The sequence below is a fragment of the Sprattus sprattus genome, assembly GCF_963457725.1.
Source record: "Sprattus sprattus genome assembly, chromosome: 21".
Taxonomy (NCBI): Eukaryota; Metazoa; Chordata; class Actinopteri; order Clupeiformes; family Clupeidae; genus Sprattus; species Sprattus sprattus.
In genome coordinates, this window is record NC_137919.1 from 2,604,263 (window position 1) to 2,620,942 (window position 16,680).

At 46.1% G+C, this 16,680-nt stretch overlaps 2 protein-coding genes across 2 annotated transcripts; one reads left to right on the forward strand and one right to left on the reverse strand.

Annotated features, from left to right (window-relative positions):
* Positions 1–683: 683 nt before the first annotated feature.
* LOC308382361 (uncharacterized protein) lies at positions 684–7,065 on the reverse strand (the record flags this gene model as incomplete). Its single annotated transcript, XM_080860080.1, has 4 exons — positions 684–911; positions 1,636–1,870; positions 2,066–5,264; positions 6,990–7,065. 4 exons carry the CDS (start codon positions 7,063–7,065, stop codon positions 684–686), a joined length of 3,738 nt encoding a protein of 1,245 aa, XP_080716206.1.
* Positions 7,066–11,027: 3,962 nt separating this feature from the next.
* Positions 11,028–16,090, forward strand: ccnb1ip1 (cyclin B1 interacting protein 1; the record flags this gene model as incomplete). Its single annotated transcript, XM_080860031.1, has 4 exons — positions 11,028–11,324; positions 11,603–11,749; positions 12,714–12,891; positions 15,930–16,090. 4 exons carry the CDS (start codon positions 11,028–11,030, stop codon positions 16,088–16,090), a joined length of 783 nt encoding a protein of 260 aa, XP_080716157.1.
* Between the last annotated feature and the right edge of the window lie 590 nt (positions 16,091–16,680).

Genomic DNA, 16,680 nt, shown 5'->3' on the forward strand with positions numbered 1-16,680 from the left:
CTTAACAAATGTTGTTGTCTTTCATGTTGGCAATGCTACCTATTGCACCTGATGTTGTCAATATTGGAAGCTTTTAAAACCTGCACAGTGGGTGCAGGCACAAGATTTTCAAGTTCTTATGCAGGAAAAAGTCAAATGTACCATTCAATGGTTTCCATCAGCATCATCATCATCATCACATCCCTTAGAAAATAAGGTATAAACATTACGCATCAGAGCGGACCCTTTAAAACTACGAACACGGCAGCAGTAAGTCTATAGCAGCACAACAGGAGCAGTACAATCATACAACCAAGTAAATTAACTGACAATCCCTTTTTAACCTTACTTGGGGTGGGGGAGTAAAATGGTCATTCAAGTTTTAGTCACCTTTAGGATGAGAAAACACGGACCCTAATTTGTTTACGTGACTCTGAATTGTGACTCCTCTTTTTCTCTCTCTTCAGGAGGCCGTCTACCTGTTTCAGTATGATCCCATTGTCTTCAGGGAAAAGGCACTAATGTAACCATGTTGACAAATTTGCTACATACCATGAAATCCTAACATAAGCACACTAGGGAAGATCTAGGTCTAATCTACAAATAGAAAGATATTTCCCCACAAAAAGAGCAGTACAAAAAAAAAAGAAACTATTTTCAAAAACAAAACAAGTCACATTCGGGTTTTAGTCCACGTCCTCACGTCACTCAGCCTCCTCTGCAACAACAGTGGTATCCATTGGCTCATCAGATAAACCATTCTTATCTTGATTGGCCGATGACTTCTCTGTGTCCTCCTCTGCTACACTGCCATTGGCTGAGATTGCACTCTGGTCTTCCAAAGTGTCCTTGCCAGTGTTGGAAGAAAGTCCTGCAGGTACGAGAGAAGCGGACCCACTGCTTCCTGTTCCAGAGTGGACCTTCATGTGTCCCTGAAAAATATAAAAATATATAATTTCAGTAAAAATAAATACATTGTTCGTACATTATGTACAGCATAGACATATGTCGTCACACACATGAAGACTTATGATGAATTATTGAGAATAAAATAAAATAATACAATTAATGAATAAAACTACGACTGTCCAGGGGCACTGGTCAGCACATACATTTCAGCAATGCATGGCCGTAACATAACTTATAGTATACGATAGGCAATACTCTATGCATGGCCGTAACATAACTTATAGTATACGATAGGCAATACTCTATGCATGGCCGTAACATAACTTATAGTATACGATAGGCAATACTCTATGCATGGCCGTAACATAACTTATAGTATACGATAGGCAATACTCTATGCATGGCCGTAACATAACTTATAGTATACCATAGGCAATACTCTATGCATGGCCGTAACATAACTTATAGTATACCATAGGCAATACTCTATATGCATAGCGGAGACATATTTGCCCTTTGCAAGGTATTCAACACTATATCTACAGTGCTATAAAGACATATACGCAAATATTTATATAATATTATAAATATCAACTATAATATAATTATAATATATATTGTTCATTGTTGTTGTTTTATATGTATATGTAGCACTTTGAGATTTGTATGATGTAAAGTGCAATACAAATAAAATGTATTATTATTATTAATATATACATTATTATAACACACACTCAAACTACACACCTTGAGCCCACTGCGGCTGGCGTACTCTTTCCCACACTGGTTGCAGCTGTAGGTAGGCTTCTCTGGCCGGGTGGCTTTAGGGGTTTTGCCCGGGGTGACCGGCGAGGCTTTAGGGTTTTTGACCGGGGTCACCGGCTGCACAGGCTCCGTCCCTTCTGGTCCCTTCCCGTCGCTCCCGTCGCTCCCGGCGGTCTCCTCGGCCTTCGCCGCCGCCGGGGCTTCCACTTCCTCTCTCCTGGGCTCGGAGATCACTGAGGAGGAGGAATCTTCTGGTTTCACCTCCTTCTTCTCCTCCTTCTCCTCCTCCATCACCTCTCCCTCTCCTGCCTCCTCCATGGCACGGACTCCATTTTGAATCGTCATGGGAACAGTATCAGACGCTGACTCCGCTGTTTTCGGGGGGGGGGAGGCATTCATGTCTGGTTCTGACTCGGCAGTGGGTTTTGCCGGGCTGCTCGGGCCTTCCATGGCATCCGGGTCGGAGCTGGGACTAGAGGGGGGTGTGAGGGTACTGGGCGGGTCCGCAGTGGACACTACAGCAGCCTTGACGACAGCATTCACTGCCGCCGGAACCGGGCTTTTAGCACGAGACACCTTCTCAGAGTCCAAGCGGTCTGGCCGGACACAAAGTGACAAAGGAGCCATATCCTCCTCAATGCTGTCTTCCTGGATGGTGAGCGAGTTACCACGGTAACTGCCAGGGATGTCGGACTGTGCGTCACCGCATGGCTCCAGCGTCACAGGTGAGGGGGCGACGGGGGGACTGTTAAGTACAGGGGGCCGCATCACCAGGGACAAGGGGTCTTGTTTCTCCTTCTCATCAGAGAGAACGGGACTGGTGCCTGGAGAGACATTACCCTGGTCCGAATCGGATTTCACACTCAGATCGGCCGGCGAACTCTCTCTGGAAACGGATCCTTCCGGAAAAGAAGGAGGAGGAGGAGGAAGAAGAGGAAGAGGAGAGAGCATAAGGGGCGACTTGGTGCTGCCCAGGTCGAGAGGCTGCACCTGGAGGCTGTTCAGTGGGGTGCCAGCACTCAGGTTGACCGGGTCGTCCTTCAATCTTTCGGGACCCCCCCCCACCACGGTGTCCTCCTCCTCGGCATTCCCGTCGGGGGGAATCTGGCCGCCGAGGTGCATGCGGATGTGGTGCTGCAGCACGACGGCGTTGGTGAACTTGCGCTGGCACAGCGGGCAGGAGTTCTGCGGCCGGGCGTTGGCCTGGCGAGAGTGGTGGGTGGCCATGTGGGCACGCAGGCTGCCCTTGGTGGAGAAGGAGCGCCCACACTGCTTGCAAGGGAACGGACGCTCCCCTAGGTGGGTCGCCTGGTGCAGACGGAGAGCCCTCGGGCAGCTGAGCACGCGCAGGCACACCCCACACTGGTTCGGGGCCAGCGCGGGCATGGATGGAGTGGTGGCGGCGGCGGCAGCGGCGGTGGTGGCGGCGAGGGTGGCATGGTGGTTCATGTTCGGGTTGAGACCCAGCGCTGCCATCATCTCCCGGCGGTAGGCGGAGGACGAGCTGGTGGAGGTGACGTCACAGGACTGGCTGGCGGTTGCCATGGTGAGGGCTCCGCTGAAGCTGTGCATGGCAGCGCCCCCGTGTGGCTGCTTCTCGAGCTTCTGCGCCAGCCTCTGGAGCTTGGTGGTGTCCGAGGTGACGGAGGAGGATGACGGGGAGGTGGAGGAGGGGGACGAGGAGGCCTGGGGTTTGGGGTACGGAGAGAAGGGGAAGCTGAGCTGGCCGTGGGGAGACGGGAGCCCCGGGGGGTGCAGGAGAGCCAATCCTGGGTGGTGGTGCGCAGCCGTGGGGAAGAGGATCTTGGGAAGGTGCGCGAGCTGGGAGTAAGGGGACCCCGAAAGCAGGGCGGGGTGCGGCGGGGTGTTCTCGTCGAACCGCTGCTGCTTCGCACCTTTGATCTGGCCGGCGATGGAAGAGGAGGGCGAGGAGGAGGAAGAGGAGTGTAGGCTCATAGTGGTTGCCGCGGCGGCCGCGGCGGAAGAGGCTCGGTTCAGCTGCAGCAGAGAGTGAGCCGTGGACAGCAGAGCCATGTCGACGCTGGGTGGCAGCGGGAGGGAGGACGAGGGCGAGGGGCGGCCCGTGGAGGCGGACAGGAACCCCAGCGCCATGCTCTCGGGGACCCCCAGGGCACCTTTGATCCCGAACGGCTCTTCCGCCTCGGCGCGTCGCTTCCTGCTCCTCTGCGAGGCCCCGTTGGAGGCGACGGGCTGGCTCTGCTCGGACAGCGCCGGCGGGAGCAGGGAGAGCGACAGCTCGGGGTTCTGCTCGCGGTGCCGCAGGAAGTGGGCCTTGAGGTTCCCGCGGGTGGTGAAGCGGCTCAGGCACACGGGGCACTGGTACGGACGCTCGCCCGTGTGCGAGCGCAGGTGGATCTGCAGAGACGAGTCGCTGCTCAGGACCTTCCCGCAGTAGCGGCACACGTGCTGCTGGCGCCCGGCCAGCGCTGCCGCTGACGACGATGAAGACGACGACGACGACCCGGAACCGGACGACCCTGAGCCCAATCCCGTGGACGACCCAATCACAGAGCTGTGTGGTACTGTAGGTTCCTGGGACAGAAGGGACCCGCTCAGGGCAGCTGCGGAAAAGTTCATGCCGTTGGTGTGGCTAAACACGGACGTGTTGGGGGACTTCTCATGGAGGTACCGCGCGGGCAGGCCGAGGGAGAGCGACAGCGGGTGAAGGGATGCCACCGAGGACATGAGGGAGGCGGAGGTCGTGGACAGAGCTGAGGTCGCCGTGGTGATCGCAGGTGCTCTGCTTCCACCGTTGCTGCCGACGCTCTGCTTGGACGCAGGCGTCTGCTGCTGCAGCAGTGACGGAATGCAGGAGAGGAGAGAGGTCACCGTGGAGACCGCTGACGCGTTGACGGAGGAGGAGGAGTGGGAGTGGGGCGGGGAGGGGGACCCGTCACCAATTGACCTCTGGCGACCCTCCAGCGACCCGCCTGCATGCACCTGGGGGGTTTCCTGAGGGCCGAAGAGCCCCCCTCCGAGACGGAGCACCTGTCTGCAGATCTCCTCGGTGATCTGCATCTGATGGATCTGCCTCTGCTGAAGCACCCTCAGCTCCTCCAGCAGCACCCCCAGGGTGGGGGGCATATGGATCTGCCCCCCCGGAAGGTCGGCGGGGGGGCTGGAAGGCCCCTGCTGAACAGGACTGGGGCTCCCCTGGTGGGGGGGAGCCCCGAGAGAGGACGAGGAGGAAGACAGGGAGGAGGATGTGGCGGTGGTGGCGGAGATGCCGAACTGGGGGGACGTCATGGCGGAGTGGGGGTGGCCCAGGTGGCCCCGCGGCATGTGGAGGGCTTTGGGGAGGGCTGGAGGTGAGGAATGGGTCTGGGAGGAGAGCGACGGGTGGGGGAAGTCCGGGGAGAGGGAGGAGTGGGTGTTGGGGAGAGAGGTGCTGTATGGGGCGATATGACTGGGCCAGTGGGGGGGTGACGAGCTCTCGTTGGGGAGGGAGGGGGCGTGGAGACCCCCAGGGGATGGCCTCGGGGCTAAGGGGGGGTGGCAATCCTGAAGGGAGGGAGGGGAGGAGGAAGGTGAAGATGAGGTTTCCTCTGATGCAAGAGAAGTGGACGGTGACTTCACTGCCAACTGGTCATCTACAAACAGGAGAGAGAGAGAGAAAGAGAGAGAGAGAGAAATCAAGGTTCTGTTAACATCACCAGCAAAATGTGAAAAGGCTTTTTTGAAATGGTTGGTTTTCTAATGTGTTACCAATTTCATCTCAGAATTCAAGTTCGTCTTCTTCAAGTTGTATATTTTTTGAGACTCAATTACATAATTACATCTATAAGTAGCCTTTGAGTGGGAAACTGTTGTTTAAACATTTGTTGGGTCATGATATTAACCTCTTCCAATACTATGAAGGTGTCATTGTTCTGTTTTTCTTCGAACCAAAACAATCAGACTACCTTGTTGCCATGGCAATGCTTTTCAAAGGACACTGGCCTTTGCCGTATCCTCAAACCAGCAACAAACTTGCCTTCCATCAGTTCCTCCTCTCATTTCTCTTACACACCCTTCCCCCTCGACCTCTCAAGGGTCAGAGGTCACGGAATGCTAAGGGTTCTGGGCACTGTCCAGAGGTTGTGATTGGTCTGCTGGCCTGACCTTTCGAGCTCAAGGGTCAAATTCTTTCAGAATCTTGAGTACAGAGAGAAAATAAAGAGTAGGAAAGGGGTAAGAAAGAAAGAAAGAAAGAAAGAAAGAAAGACAGAAGGAGGAGAGGGGGGTTGGGAAGCTTGGAAACTGACTCACAAACCAACCTTGTCTCCTCCTACCTATTCTCACAGCTAAGCATCAGATGCCTGTACATCCCCACAACAGAACTAATCTTGAAGAAGATCCTCTCCATGGTCTTTCACCGTATTTACTCACGATTGTCTTCTTGTGTTTGTTTACAGAGTATTTATTCAGGTTTTGTTAAGTCAGGAGCCATACACTTTTAAATTAGTTCAAATGATTCTCCATGACAGTTGGAAGTACATGTAGCGCTGACAAAATGGCGTAAGTTTGTAGGTGATTTTCTCCCAGCCTCCGAAAAGCCTACCCCACTGAAACCCCCAACCGAGCTGGAGTATGCAGTGAATAGAAACTTTGAGAGAGAGAAAGGGAGGAGGCATTGAGAACACAGAAAGGGGGAGAACAAGGGAACACGAGAGAGAGAATAAGACTGTGAGGAAGAGAATAGAAAGAGAGAGATTAATCTTTACCCAAACACCCCCTCCCTCCTCCCCCTCCTCCTCTCTCTGCCCCATCCTCCACCTTAGTCTTGGGTGAATAGAGAGAACTTCTCTAGATTGTAATGAAAGACCTCCAGCGGGTGACTGACTGAGTGATGGGCTGTGAGTGATGCATGCCAGCAAGGAGACCACAGGAATCAACACACACACACACACACAGAGAGAGGGCTCCTGTGTACAAGGCATGAGCACGTCTCTTCTCTAGTTTCACACACTAACTTAGCATACAGTTTACTCTCCACTATCTGACTGATGATCTACAAAGAGAGAAAACTTCATAAATGTGTGTGTCTATGAGCCACCTGGTTGGCGATCAAACATCAAACAATGAGTTCACATGATTGGTTGTACTGTATTTGCTATTGTGAATGAATTAAAACGTGGAAGGAACTTTTCTGATGTGCACTTTTTTCACCGGGAGTGCACTTAATAACTTTAGAAAGACTTAAAAATAGCCTGATGATGCAAACTTTTGCACAAAAGTCTCCTACTTTTAAACTGATGTGTAAACATCAGCGTTGCAGTTTATGATTGTGAAATAAAAACATGTATTGATGTCAAATACATGAAGTTTGTGCTCACCTTGCAGTAAGATCAGTGTGCCCCCTGGGTCTCCGTTAATGAGTTGCTGCGGTCTTTTTTGTTTCCGGCGTGACATGTTTCACGAGGAGATCGAAAGCTAGGAGAACATCAGCCGAGTCCGCACCAATCTGCGCTTCACGAGATCCGCAAAAAGTCCTGGATTCGGCCGAAGCTAAAATTGTCCTGCACGCGGAGAAGAGATCTCAATAGAGAACATTGGACTACAAAAGCAAGTGGAAAGGCTAAAATAACACCGGCGAACAGAAAACGACAGTATAGCCACACAATGACGTCTTCAGCCACTGTGTGATCCGATCAGTGTGTGTGGCTGTTTTTCCTCAACAAGTACTCTCTTTCTCAAAGTTGCCCACTTTGCGCCGTGCCGTGCCCCTCCTCCCCGTGTGTGTGTGTGTGTGTGTGTGCTCGCAAAGCCGTGCATGTGTGTATGCTGTATGCACACACACACACACACACACACACACACACACACACACACACACACACACACACAGTCTCTCCTTGTTCTTCACTAACATTTGCATTTCAATGGCGTGGAACACCGTCTCTTTTTACTGGCATATTTTTTACCACACCATCCTGTATCCGCCGCCAAAAGGTAGCTTTTTATTTTCCCATCAATTACAACAGGGCTGACATGAGCACTTTTGGCTGCACAGAACTTAAAGAAATTTTATCCTTACTTTGGGAACCATTTTTTGAGATAACGTTCCATCATCTTGCACATTGTTTACAAAAGGAAACATGAGTTGTCAAGAAAGACAATCTCATTAGTTTTCCCAGGCCAATGACAAATCACTTTGTCAAATAATGACATAAAAAACATAATTAGCCTAATTTCTTTTTTGTATCATAATACTTTTAAAATCTATTTTTCCTCTGAATGTGTTTGCTTTAAATCAATAAAGCTCTAAATAGGCTACTGTTAAAAACTGTTTATTTTGTTGTGTTTGCCCTTTGTCATTTTTTAAAAAGCTTAAATTTAATTTATTGACAGTGATAATTATGTCTTCATTTCACTACAGTTTATCACAGAGGTAACCATTCATTATCAAACTCCGGCCCGATTGGACAAGTTGTCGGGCCATCCCACAAGTTTTACGAACGAGCCTGCATCGAAAAGTCGCCTTTTCTGCTGCCCTCTGCGTCGGCATGGGCTCGCAGAGCTCTATTTAAAAGGTGGTGAATAGAGGGGAATTTCTAACAATGGCGACCTGGACACAGTTCAGTGAGCATCTCTCTCTCTCACTCTGAACCCCCGGATCCATTGCCTGCGCGCACAATGAACTCTTTTCACGCGCCCAACACCACGAGGACACATGAGGCGGGGGAAAGCCATATTTGATTAGGGGTATCGCACGGTATCACACATGCTCTAACGTTTTACATATGGAGCAGGGACTCAGAGTCAAATCATTGTGTGGCGAAAAAATAGGCTATAGTCCATTGTTACATCAGCCCACTAGGATTAAATGCAAATTATAAACACCGACAAAAAAAGAAGTCTACTGACTTAGATATTTATTTAAGCCAGTAATTTATAAACAAAATAGTGTAAAACTTACTTTGAGGTTTTACTTCAAGAACCACTCTGGATGGACTATGTTTGTAACAGCTACCAGTTAGAAAAAGCCTGTGCAAGTCTTACTAATTTAAAATTTTCATGGAATAAGTACAAGTCAATTTAATTTGATCCTCGGATATTTCTGTTGTAGTAAAGGGGAAATATCCCTAGAAAACAAATGATCCCTAAAAGACGGTCATGGTATTTTGATAGCACGTTATCCACCCAAGGTTTTACAAGGACAAACCCTGTCAATCACTGAATTCACACTATGCCAAGAGTGTCCGAGATTTGTTAATTATATTTTGTTTTACCAGTGCAAATGTCCAAACATTGAGATCTGGATGGAATTTAAAATAAAAGCTAAATCTGCCATTTTATGCAGAGGTGAAAAGTAAGCACAACATTTATTTCTAATTTTTAAATGTAAATATACATTATATAATCCATCATGTATGATACATTTCACTTAAAGTCACCTTTATAACTCCCATCCCACCCACAACAAACCTTATGCCAAGGACGTTTCCCTTCAAAAAGAGAGAGAGAAAATAAATATTTGGCTGTCTCTCAAATGTGTGTTTGTTTTGATTTATTTCCATTGCAGAAGCACATCCTCCACCTTGTTAACCACCATAGTCCACAATATTCAGTGTCAGGCAAAAAGACATTCTAACAGCACAACAGACATTATACCATACTAACAGCACAACAGACATTACACCTAACTAACAGTACAACAGACATTATACCTAACTAACAGTACAACTCTACAAGCACATCACACTGCAGAGGTCTCCTAAATATGAATTAATTTGGCGACGGACAAAATGATTTGCAGCATCAACATCAGCAGGTGAGCTCTCTGGGCCTTAAAACTGACCTCGCTGTTATCGGCACATCACTCTGGACTCCAGGAACAGGAACATTTACATTTACATTTAGTTGTTTAGCAGACGCCTTTATCCAAAGCGACACACAAAGGAGAGAACCATCAAGCTACAAGCATCACTGAGCAACTGTCTGCATAAGCAGATATGTTTGTTGCAGTAGGCTACAATGCAGTTCCAGTTATACACTCCTCTACAATTATAGCACCTTGTCTTTTGTAAAGCTGTCTAGATCCACCTCGAGGCCTTTGTATGATATTACCATGTTATCATTTTAGAATCAGAATCAGAAAGGTTTTTACTGCTAAGAAGGTTTTCACCTACCAGGAATTGTATGTGGTAGCCTACATTGGTGCAAACAATAAACATACACAATACACATATTAAGTTATTTTTCAAACATAGGAAAAACTAAATATAAAAAATTCAGAAGAAGAATTAATTCATTGAAGAAGAGCATGTAGGTTAATGCAGGGCGATTCTAAGACATAGGGGGACAAAATAATCTTGGCACAAACATCCTTTGTAATTGGCCATCATTAGGAAGCCTATTTGTCTTGGTGGTTGTATTGATGACACTGAGCAGGGCAATGAGTTTATAGAAATGGCAACATGTTAGTGAGTTGGTGAGTTATGGTACAATTTTGCTGTATGTACCAGAGATACAGCGGTTTTCTCTACTAAGCCTAAGGTTAGGCCTGCTGGGAAGAACTTGGTTTCGCTATACTGTGTTGCTCCTCTTTGTAATGAATTGAGTGTTGTAATGAATTTCGAAAACTGATTTCATGCAGGAAGAATATGTGTAGCCTACATTGGCCCACAGTTGTGAATAAGTGGGAACAGGCGTAGAAGAATACTTTTTGATAAACTATTTGATATCTGATCTGATGTCCAAAATATATTCTAACACAGAGGGCAGCAAAGAATCATAGTATCAGATTGGCTAAGCTACTGTAAGAGTTTTCCTTTTTTCTCAGAATAATCATAAGAGGGGAGAAACAAATCTGTTTATGATCACTGGCTAATTGGCACGTGCGATGACCATATCATTCTGCTGACATGCCGCCAATTTTCAAAGACATTTGACTTGTTAATGTTTGCGAAACCAACACCTTGGACCTCTGTTGCTGTTCCTGAAAAGTAAGATCTTACGTTAGCCTCCTTACGAGGTAATATAAGGATGGGGAAAAGGCCTGTGTAGACCAATGAATAGTGACACTTGAAATAAATTACTCCCCGTCGTCTAAAAATAACTTTGCAACATGTAGCTAACTATTTCAATGTTCACTTGAGCTCGCGTTTTCTAGTTAGCTAACTAGCTTGCCCATCTTGCTAGCTGAAATGAGTAAGTTAACAGTTTATATTGTTAACTGTGTGAAAGGAAAAATGCATAACAATATGTGTAATTTAACCTGTGGAGTGGCATTGTTATAAGTTACTTGTTAACACTTTCCCAACGCGTTGAAAATATGTCACTTTGACTAGCTACCCATTTTTGACTAGCTCTTACCACCAGGATGTATGTGACTGTAATAATTGGTTATCCTATTTCTTGATTTCATAGAAATGGCCCTGTGTGAGGACACTTTAATCTGCAATTACCCCAAATGTCGGGTAAAACTGAGTGGTTTTGCCTGGGTCACGGCGTGCTCACACGCGTTTTGCGATCAACACGGATCAGGGGAATTCAGTCGATCTCCAGCTATCTGTCCTGCTTGTTCGTCCGCCCTGTCAGGAAAACTGGACATTGTGCGAACGGAACTATCGCCCTCGGAAGAGTACAAAGCTATGGTGCTGGCGGGACTGAGACCTGAAACGGTCTTAGATATCTGTGCAAGAGCACTGTCCTTTTGGACTTATCAGGTTAGATCTGTGCTCAACGAACTGTACTGACACTTCTTCAGCTGGGAAGATTGGGCTATGACACAATATGTCAGTATTATGAAAGTAGACCTATTATGGACACACAGTAAGATGTGGGGGGCAGAATTGTTTACCTAATGCAAACAGTTTGTGAGTAGGTGAACTTGCATCAAAATGACTATTACATAAACCTTAATACAGGTTAACAATGTATTCATTTATTTCACAAAAACACAGGATCAAACAGCGTTTCTTTTGTCCCGAGTGCATGTGTGCAGGTGCATCAGGAGAGGTTGTTTCAGGAGTACACTCTGTCTCGTGCAGAGGGTCAGCTCAAACAGATGGATAAGTTACTCTCTCAGCAAGCCCAGAGCCGAGAGCTGGAGCTGAACTCCATGAGAGGAGAGATATCCTCGCTCAAGCGGGTACAGAGGCTAATCCTTTACCAGTTACACTGCCCTTGCGATAGCCATACTGACATGACAAGTCATGACAAAACTGTTACGGTCTTGGAGAAAACATTGTGGGAGTTTTATCTTATAAAAAAGGTGTTGGAATCATGTTTCAACAGTCAACACCAAGCCACGAGTACAATTGCAGTAGTAGAGCAATAGAAACTGCTACAAATGATAATCCTTTACCAATTACACTGCCCTTGTGATAGCCATACGGACATGTTCTTGGAAACATTGTGCTAACACTTTAGTTTTTCATATATTCCTCATATTGTCATCTCATACATACATCTTTCACTGTGCCTTTACTTAAACTCCCATACTTTGTGTTATAGATTGTAATACTAATGATTGTTGGCCCCTTTAGTTAGCTTATATATTCCACTCACATTTAAAAATATCTTTAAATATATACTATATAAAAAATATAATATATATATCCCCTCTTTTGTCTTCTATGATCGTTCTACCTGCAAATCTCTTCCCCTTTTATGTTCTTTTTCTTACCACTGCTCTCTCTGTTTCTTCATCTCCCTCTTTCTCGTACTCATATTTCTCTTTGCTTTTTGTCTGTTCTCTCTCCCTCTCCCTCTCTCTCTCTCTCCCTCCCTCTCTCTCTGTCTCCCTTCTCACTCTCCCTCTCTCTCTCACTCTTTTCCTCTCTCTCTCATGCTCTTCCTCTCTCCCTCTCTCTCTCCCTCCCTCTCTCTGTCTCACTCTCATCCCCTCTCTCTTCCTCCCTCTGCCCCTCTCTCTCCCTCTTACTCTCTTCCTCTCTCTCTCTGCCCCTCTCTCACGCTCTCCCTCTCTCTCCCTCTCTTCCTCTCTCTCTCTGCCCCTCTCTCTCCCTCTCACGCTCTCCCTCTCTCTCACTCTCTTCCTCTCTCTCTCTGCCCCTCTTCCTCCGGTGCTCTCTGCTGCCCCCTGGCTGCAGGTGATGGACGAGTACAAGCGCAAGTACAGTGAAGTATCCGAGCGTCTGATGGAGAGGAACCGCCAATACCAGAAACTGCAGGGCCTCTACGACTCGCTGCGGCTGCGCAACATGGTGGTGGGGGAGAGAGAGGTCGGAGGGGGTACGGTGCGCCCCTACCCTCCGGAGGCCCATCCAGGTGAGCAGACATGATGAATCTGGAACACCTCCGGCCCTGATATGGTACAGAGTTGCTTCGGAGACAGCTGATATTTTGAAACGCATTCTTGAAACAGGTTAAGTTTTCTTCCTGCCTAACAGGGAGTTTTTTTCTTGCCCCTGTTGCCATTGTGCTTGCACTAAGGGGGTTCAGGCTCTGTAAAGTGTGTGTGTGTGTGTGTGTGTGTGTGTGTGTGTGTGTGTGTGTGTGCATGCACTAAGGGGGTTCAGGCTCTGGGCTCTCCAAAGCGTGTTGTATTGTAATGGCGCTATATAAATAAAATTGAATTGAATTGAATTGAAACAGCAAGGAGAAGATAGGGATTGTGCACAACTGGGAAAACATTGAAAAATTGTAAACAGAAGATGGAATAATATATTGGCTATAGCCTAAAATCTAGTTATGTTCTCAGAATGCCTCCTCTCCTCTCCTAACACCGTAACATGTCTGACACGCACTTACCTTGCTCTTCTTTTCTTGATCTCCTTGCACTTTGTCTTTTGAACAGATTGAATAGATTTAGTACTTAGTGGCTACTTCGAGGTCTCCAACTGGGCGGAAGCTTAAGTGGGGTTCCTCACTTGTAAGTCACTTTGGATAAAAGCATCTGCCAAATTAGTCAATGTAATGAAATAACGTAGTTCTGAGTTTAACTGCGATCTTAATAGAAGTTAAAGTTGTCTTGTAATATTAAATAGAAATGTGGTTTAGATTTTAATGAAGGGCATTTGGGATTGACATTTTGAAGGGGAGTTTACTACTCGCCTTGCTGAAGTCATGACAAAACTGTTATGGTCTTGGTGAAAACATTGTGGGAGTTTTATCTAATAAAAAAGGTGTTGGAAGTCATGTTTCAACAGTCAACACCAAGCCACGAGTACAATTGCAGTAGTAGAGCAATAGAAATTTATGGTAAGTGTATCCTTCTGTATACGACAAGTAGGCTATACTTCCACTATGCTGCCAGGCCCTCTGGGGAACAAGGTCTGATAAATGTTAATGTAGTGAGCAATACATTATTCATGTGCTGTCTTTGTAGAGCGGGGGACATCTATGCATAGGGGGCCTAATCTGCTTGTCTGGGTAAGGGAGTCGTTTACTGTGCATTATCCGTTACATGTTTACATAAGGCAGGTAACGTGAGACACTGGTCTGGCGGAGAGGGAAGGCTGATTCACTTACAGTTAAAGAATGTGGACTCTTCAAGAGCCACTGGCACTTTGGGTCTTTAATAAGGATTAAACTTTGCTTGTTGAGGAAGTTAATACATTTTAAATGCTTGCAAAGATGTGGAACTTGTTACTATACATTAGTGATGATTCATTAAAGATTAATACATATTCAAAACACAAGAAAAGGGGTTTACACCATTCTAAATTAAACCTGGGCTACCTTCAACAGCGATCAAACGTAGCAAAACATGTATTTAAGCGGAAACGGTCGTGCGTTGTGTTATGCTAGCTGAGGAAATCGGTTTAAAATACGTGTTGATTTTGTTCCCAACTTTTTATTCTTATCTTGCATTTGTGGAGGACTAAAGTTGCATCTGTTGTGCGAACTGCACATGGTGGGGTTTATATACACGTCGCTGCTGATTGGGTAGCACCTCGACACCACCCATCAAACGAGAGAAAACGTACCTCAAAGCCTGTTGCACACCGTTTCGGGAATCGTGTTGTTCAACCCGGAAACCGTGGCAAAACGGTACACATCGTTTTGAGATTGAACATACCTCTGAAAACCCGTCGGTGTAATTACATGCTTAAATTGCAGCTAATGTCAACAGGGTCAATTTCCATGCAGGGAATTGTCGTTGGGTTAGATTGGATAAATTACTCAACAATGGCATGGTTATGTAAATTCACAAACCCACCTGTTCTCGATTACCTGTGGATAACAATGGCCGCCTGTTGTGAACGGTTGTGGATTTCCCACATAACAATGCTGTTTTTGTGTTAATTCATCATCCCACCTGTGGTTGATAATCTGTCTGGGATGTTTCACATAACGATGCTAGGTTTAGGTAAATCAGCCATCCAGGCTTTTTTGTTGGTTACATGTGGGCCACACAAATACCTTATTCAGTTACATGCCATTTAACTAAAAAAAACCCTGTTACTTAAAAATCGTACACATAGAACTCAAAATGTAAAGGGAATGCTTCCAAGTTACTGTGTTCATTGGTAAGATCAAGTGTTTTTTTTTTTTTCAACCTAAATGAAGCACAGTGGATTTACTCTTGTATGATCAACGTGAAACACAAACCTTAGATCCTAAGGCATTTATAAAGGAACTTTGAGTGGATTTGTGAATTAATTCAGTGATAAGTAAGGGATTGGCAATAGATAATTAAAAAAAAAAAAAAAACAATAGGATGTCTCTACATTCAGAGCCTTGTTAGACACAATCAAAGGAGTTGAAAGGTTTAAAAGACAATGGTAAGCAGAATGTCAAGACTTTTAATGTATATCTCTAGGTATGTCACTCTTTAAAGACTGCTCCACATGTTAGAGAAACTGACCATTCAGTGACAGCATAGCAGACAACCTTGTGCCGTAGTCGCGGACTCTACCTTTAGAGAATCTTTCGGGAGTTCTCTCTGATACATCTACTATTACTACCACTACTGCTGCTACTACTGATACTACTGCTGCTTCTACTTCTATTACTGTTACTTCTTCTACTGCTGCTAAGCACTTACCTCAACTATAGCACTTATCTTGGATCCCAGTCCAGGCCCCATAACCTAAATCTAACCCCCCATCCAAACACTAACCTACCCCCCCCCCCCCCCCCAATTGGATTGGCCAGTGCACCTATGGCTAAGGCCACATTAAACCCAATATTTCATCATACTACTACTGCTGTTACTACTACTGCTGCTACTTCTACTGTGGCTACTACTACTACTACTGCTGCTACTACTACTACTGCTGCTACTACTACTGCAGCTGCTTCTACTACTGCTGCTACTTCTTCTGGTGAAATCTGAACTCAACCTGTTGTGCTGCTCTCAGGGATGGAGCGACCGAGGACTCCCCGACTCAGCCCTCAGCTGCTGGGCATGGGAGGGGAGGGAGACAGATTCTTCTCCCTGGAGCCCGACGGTCCCAGGACCTTCTTCCAGTTCAGCTCTCCGGCCAAGGACAGAGCTCGCTCTAACATCCCCAAGAAGTAAAGCTCACTCTCCTCTCATCTCAAGCTTATTACACCTCAAACTCATCTCCTCTGCAATACATTTGGGTTGTATTTCGTAGAGTTAAGTCTTACTCAATGCAAAAGTAAGCAATTCATGTTGCATTATTTTGGGATTTGCCTCAGGCATCTGTTGTTGACAGTTGTAGTGACAAGGTTAAGGAAGGAAAGCTTTTATCCTGCAGGGAATTACCTTGGGGTATAGTTGTGTGTTTACTTCTGGTCACGGCCATGATTTGTAAAAAAAAAAAAAAAAAAAAAAAACTTTCATTAAAATATTGTTTGCACTACAACACCATAAATTGTGCTTTATGGTAATTTAAAATGCAATTAGTCTTAATGGCTGATTTAGTTTTTATATGCTAATGAATGTATTTTTACGGTGTTATTGTGTCAATTTTTACAGTTTCTTTTGTTATTGTTATGAGCCATGTCACCATTATGAACTTTGAACCCAATATGGGTTGGCTCCTTAAGTGGCATCTAGAGGAATTATAACCTCAATGCTTAGCACACATTACAAATACATCACAGTGTTTGCGAGTTTCTGTCTGCTTTTCAACCAAAATTATC